The sequence below is a fragment of the Strigops habroptila genome, chromosome 15 (genome assembly GCF_004027225.2).
Source record: "Strigops habroptila isolate Jane chromosome 15, bStrHab1.2.pri, whole genome shotgun sequence".
In the NCBI taxonomy this organism is placed as follows: domain Eukaryota; kingdom Metazoa; phylum Chordata; class Aves; order Psittaciformes; family Psittacidae; genus Strigops; species Strigops habroptila.
Genome location: NC_044291.2, coordinates 7463882 through 7469881, shown reverse-complemented (window position 1 = coordinate 7469881; position 6000 = coordinate 7463882). Strand labels below are relative to the sequence as shown.

The 6000-nt window shown below is 46.7% G+C and overlaps 1 protein-coding gene across 1 annotated transcript in view; it reads right to left on the bottom strand.

Annotated features, from left to right (window-relative positions):
* Positions 1 to 597: 597 nt before the first annotated feature.
* The window catches only part of BRINP1 (BMP/retinoic acid inducible neural specific 1), an 87799-nt gene continuing 82396 nt past the window's right edge, over positions 598 to 6000 (bottom strand). Inside the window, exon 8 of the mRNA XM_030507178.1 lies at positions 598 to 2275. Within this exon, the coding sequence (XP_030363038.1) occupies positions 1135 to 2275 (1141 nt within the window). The 3' untranslated portion in view covers positions 598 to 1134. The remainder of the gene's footprint in view (positions 2276 to 6000) is intronic.

Sequence of the window (6000 nt, the reverse complement as noted above, 5' to 3'; positions counted from 1 at the left end):
ATCATGGAAACATAAGAAAGTAATAGGGATTTTTCCTTCCCTAAATCAAAAATGGGCATGTGTACCCTTTAATGCCTCTAAGTTTCCTTAGAAATATGTTTTCTTGTGCTTTGGTTTTTGTGGTGATGAAGGTTTCCCAGCGTTATTGGAAAACCGAGAACTTGAGGCAAAAAGCCAAATGCAATGTTTGCCTTTAGGTTTATCAAAGTGGCATGTGATTTTGGCTCTCTGTTTTAGGGACTCTGTTGAAGTACCTTAAAGATGAGTACCTGAAGATTTACAGGTGCTGATCCTCCAGGGGTTAAGCTCTGGCATCACTGAAGGCAGCAGCATCTGATGCAGGACATGAACCAAAGTAACCAAAGGGACCTGACACATCCCATTCTTCAGCAAGTGCTGAGACACTGCCTCTGGTGAAAAGCCTTCCAAGGTGGAAGTCCCAAAGTGAAGCCACCTGAGACCTGCACCCACCCTCCACCTCTTTAATGCCCTCTCACCAATGAGGCATTAGTGTTACTCTCATAGGACTGCCATCACTTTCTGTCCTCCAGCAAAGCTCAGCACAGGCTGCGGGAATAACTCAACATAAAGCTGGCATAAATCTCGACAGAAGAAATATCTTTTATCTTTAACCATTTACTCCCACTATAGGAATAATGGTAGCTCTTTTACATTTACATATAACTCTTGTTTGTTTGCTTTGATTGGTTTTGTCTCTTTGTCTTGGCACCTGCATAGCAGAAAACTTTACAGTTCATTACAGAAGTTTGCCCCTCCCTCTGCGCCTCCCTTTATTTACTCTGCTGCCCCTAAGGAGTAGCAAGCAACACCCCCAAGGTCAAGAGAGAGTAAGGTGTTCCCCTTTTATGACGGATTATAGAAATAACAAACATGCCTGACAGTTTTATACAGCTGCTAGAACGGGTTTAGTTTTTCAACAAATGAAGAATTTCCTCTTTTCTTTTCTCTTTTGTATATTAATTACATTTTACAAATCTCGGGTTTCCCCTTTACTTTCCCCCCACTTTTCTTTCTTTTTAATTTTCCTCTTTTTATTTCTTTGTTCTCTCTTTTATTTTTTTTTTTTTTACAGCAAAAGAATCAATCACCAACATGTCCATTGAAAAGTCTGGGTTAGCAGAGTTTGGCTGTCATCTGGTCCGACTGTTTGAGGATCTCGGTGTTGTACAGGTCTAGAGCATGGTTCACGCGGATGATCTCGCTGTTGGTGAGTTTCAGGCGGTGCTTGAGCATACAAGAGAACAGATCCAGCTGGGGCTTCCCTGGGGCCACAGGAGGTGCCAGTCTATTGATTCGGTCCCGAATATCCAGCAGCAAGAGCATGACGGAGGAGGAAGAATAGAACTGCCCGCCTTGTGTGTAGGACTGGTTGACCTGCTGCACAGCACTGCGCAGTAGGTCGGCGTTAAAACGCAGGCTGTAGCCATACACCTGCACATCTGAGATCTTGATGTAGAACTGGCGCTTGGTGGGGTCAGAAAGGTCCACAGGCCCTTGGCCAGTCTCATTACGCAGTAGAGAGGGCAGCCGAGTCCGGCTGCGTAGGTAAATGTGGACAGTCTCAAAAAAGGTTTTCCACCGGTTGCCCAGTAGCAGGGTCCAGTTGTAGCACTGGCTGTTTTGGAGGCGGATTTTCTCCCAGCGTGGGTAGCCGTACTCCCCAAAGGGCATGTTCCAGCCCTCAGAGTGACTCCCGCTGAAGGGGTTGACATAGACAAAGAACATAGGGTCCAGGCTGCTGTTGCGCATCTGGCAGATTCGCATGGAGATCCCGATCACCATGTGGATGAAGTCCATCCGGTTCTTGTTGCTCTTCAATGTGAGGGACATGCGTTTGCGCCACCTGGGGTCGAAGAAGGTGTCCAGGCGGATCTCGTTGCTGATGAAAGTGGTGTGCACATACAGGCGAGAGTCCATTTTCTGCAGCAGGTACTTCAGCTCTAGGTCTTGGAAGTCCAAGTCTGTCTCAAAGCTGATGAACTGCTCACTCCGCTCCGAGTCTACATTCTGAGGCTCGCAGCGACCCCGGTAAAGCTTATAGCCCTTGTTGCATGAGCCACAGAGGGAGATGTTGGCAAGGCTGCACATAGCACAGCTGTTGTTGCCCCCAATGATGCAGGGGATGGGGCGCTGGCACAGGCTGGTGCCACCATGGCAAACACAGCTCCGTTGGCTTTCCAGAAAGGTCCCCCAGAACCCATTCTCGTTGCAGTAGAGCAGGGACTGGACCCGTGTAAGCCATTCCTGTATTGTCCTGCAGGTAGGAAGAAGAAAGCCATTAGCATGGTAGAGCTTCACAGAGTCTGTTATCAGCATTTTACTAGAACCACAGTGTTTTCAGGGATTCATCTGAGGCAGAGCTCTAGGAACATTGATGCCCTGCTGTGTCTCTATTTCTAGACTGAATCATTCATCTGCTGTTTAATTCTTTGGTGGAGTTCACAAGCCCTATAAGAAATAGCTGGAAGTTAGAATTGATCATCTGAAGTCTCCCTCTTCATGCTGCTCTAGGAGACGAGACTGGCAGAGTCTCCTGCCAAGGATCTCATCAATTCTACAGTGACAAAGTTCAGCCATGGGAATGGAGCTGATAAAGCCATGCCAGAGGCTGAGGTGCTACCAGACATCACAGGTCTGCACAACTCCTCCGCTAGCAGGAGAAAACTCTCCATGGCACTGGCAATTCCCCCTCTCTCCAAAACCAGACCTGCAATGGGATGAGGCAAAGCCAGTAATAACCTTGTTTATGGTTCAGAGCTCAGGAGTAGCAGAAAAGAGGGTGGAAGTCAGGGTGCGTAGAGACAAAGCTGCTAAAATAGCTTCTTTTTGAAAAATCTGTTGACAATTAACTACCTCTTACAGCCTCTTCCCTGAAAAGCAGCTACACTTGCCCATCCCCGGTCCCCACCACTCCCAAACCTCCTCTATCAGCACCCTCACCTCCCATCCTGCAACCCTGGAATGACTCCTGTTGAATGACACTAACCCACTTTTGCCTTTGTATAACTCTCTTGCAATGTTGCCTTATGGCCCCTTCTTCCCCCTCCCCACTGCCCCGGGAAATCTCAGCACAGCGACTCCTTTCTCAGCAGCCTTCAGCTGAAGGCCTTGTTCAGCCACCCCCTCCCTTTCCTTCCCTCCACCACCCCCCAGTTAATGAATACTTCATTGTTTCCTCTGGGCAAGAAGTTCTTGGTAGTGCTGCAGTGAGAGGACTGGCTAATGACAAATTAGGATTCAGTCCCTGTAGAACAGGAGGAGTGATTATGGACAGAGGCTCTCAGAGCTGGATTAGAGAAATTCATGGCACCTGCATCGCCTGACCTCCGAATAATCATTAAGCTGTAGGCTGTATCAAAGAAGGCATTAAATGATACAGCGGCAAAGAACAGCAAGATGATTAGGGGGAGAGAGCGAGTGGAGGGATGAGAGTGGAAACAGAGGAAAGCACTGGAAGGAAAGAAGTAGTCAAGGAGCAGAAGCAGAAAGGGTAGAGGGGGGAAATGTAGGTAGAAGGAAAAATGAGAGAGAAATGCCATGGGCAGGAGGAATAGGAATGGAGAAAGGAGGAAACTAAACCAGCAGCAACAACTGAAAGACGGGACAGGCAGGAATGAAAAGAAGCAGGAAGAAACTGAGTGAAAGGAAAAAAATTAGTGAGGAAAAAGGCAGTGAATTAGCAGGAAAATTGTGAAGCCTTGGATGTGGGAAGAGTCAACTTTCATATTCCTCCTGTGATACAGGGCTGCCTGTGTCTCTTTCCCCTATCCACAACTAACAGGAGCTTTGCTGCTAGTGGAAAAGACAAGGTTGGCTGGGGAGCTTGGTAGCAAGGCAGCAACCCCTATAAACATCTGCTGCAGAGGGAGATGGTGGCAGTCCTGGTCCCTAGAAGAAGTGCACATGCCTCTTCCTGGTCTCTAGGACAGCTCTGCTTCATCAGGGACAGACAGCACAGCACAGTGTGTCTGCAAAACACATTGCTGACAGCAACAAGCACTCTCCAAACTATGCCCTGGGGGCTGGACTCTGCCTTCTGCTCATCGGTGAATTTTTGCTCATTTTTTCAGCAATACAAATATATTTTACTCTATCTGAAGCCTCACAGTTCCTGTTTGGAAAGTGCTGAATGCACTTGAATTTAGTGAGGCACCCAGATTGCAAGTTTCAATCTCCCTAAGGTGCTGTGAACCCACCTCAATTCCTCCATGCACCTCCTTGAAAGCTGTATTCTTTGCTTCTAAACAGTCTAAGCCTGGAGCTGGGGAATAATGAGCAAGTGAAGGATGAACTAAAACCAAAGTAACCCTCAAATATACACACCCAGGCTGCTTTGGTTCACTGGGTTGGGGGACTGCTGAAGAGAAGCACAAGGTTCCTGCATGCTGCCTTTTCGCATGGTTGGGCTTGACAATGATGAAAATCAGAGGTTGCTTTGAAGGGAATATCTCCTGCAGCCCCAAGCTTCATCCCTAACTCCCACTCCCACTGTAATTTCTACCAAGACAAGGAGAAGCCCAGTAGCATAAGGAGAAGGAAGAGCTGAGCCTGGAGGCTGGTGGCAGAGAGGTCGTAAATGTCCAGCTCCATCAGGTGCCCCCTCAGCATCCCTACCCCTGCCCATGAGATGAGAGTAATATTTCCCTGATTTCCACAGCTCTCTCCATGGCCACATTTGTTGCTTTTTGGGGGACTGGGCTTCCAGATGAGGTAGCAATGGTTGCTCATAGGCCTAAAGGTGATTTCTGAGGTGGGTTTGATGAGGTATTGTCAGAGGTGTGCCTGTGTGCATGTGCTGCCACCACTTTCATACAGCTGCCAATAGCCTCATACATCTGCATACGCAAGAGACAGTCAAACACAAGCTGAACAACTACCATGCACAGATCTCAATTCCAGCTCTGTGCAAGTGAACTCAACTATCCCGATTTCCTTGTGCACAGGATTCTGAGCATATTTGTGCAGTGCTGGCTCAACACTTTACACAGGTTTTACATGCTGATAATGTCATTGAGTTCATGAGACGAGGACTGCAGGGGACACAATAAAAATGGGAGTCAGTTGAGCATATCCTGTCAGTCTGAGGTGTGTTTTTTCTAGGGGAAAAGAACCCAAACTCTATCCTTCCATCCCTCTCTTACACTAACAGGGGAATCTCAGATGATATTTTGCAATCAAAACCTGTTATTTTCCTCTTTCCCAGGTCCGCTTTGTGGAGGAAGGATGGGAGGAGATCAGGAGAAAGAGGGTAAAGGGTTTTTTGGAGGATATATATGTCTTAGCACTCAGCAAAGACACAAGTAGGACAGAAAAACGAGCCTACCCACCATCTGCTGATGGCAGCAACAAAGGATGTAATTAAATGAAAATGCAGAATCCAGGGCAGAGCTGGGCATTGGCTACAAACATGACAATGGGAAGTGTGAGAGACTGAGAGAGAGGGAAAGTTATATAAATTACCCCGTTTTGTCTTGTAACTGGGACAGGATAAGAATATATGGAGATGCAGTCACAGCCCTTGAGCTGACAGGAGGTGAACTTCCGCAGACACATCCCTGCGATGGCTCAGACTCATGTGAATATAACCAAGGGATGTCAGGACAGAAGGAAGCTGAAAAGAGCCACTTTAAAAGCTAAAAGCCAGCAGCAGAAAAGCCACTGGTTTTCATTTTAATTATTTTCTCTTTCATTAAAATGTCATGGGTTTATCTTTCTCTGTCTCCATATCATTGCAAAAGTTATTTTGCCTAGTATTTGCTACCTCTGCTAGTTCAAAGTACCAGAGCATGTGAAAGTTAAAAAAAGGAAAACTATGTCTTCAAAGGTCACTGTCCAGCAATTCTACATTCAGCTTTAAAATCTTACATTCCAAAACTAAAATGAAAAAGAACTACATCCAGGGAAAGCGGTGACTGAGAGATATTTTGCAGTGTTTTCTTGATGGTGCTAACTGGAGACATGCAGTCATAGAATCATAGA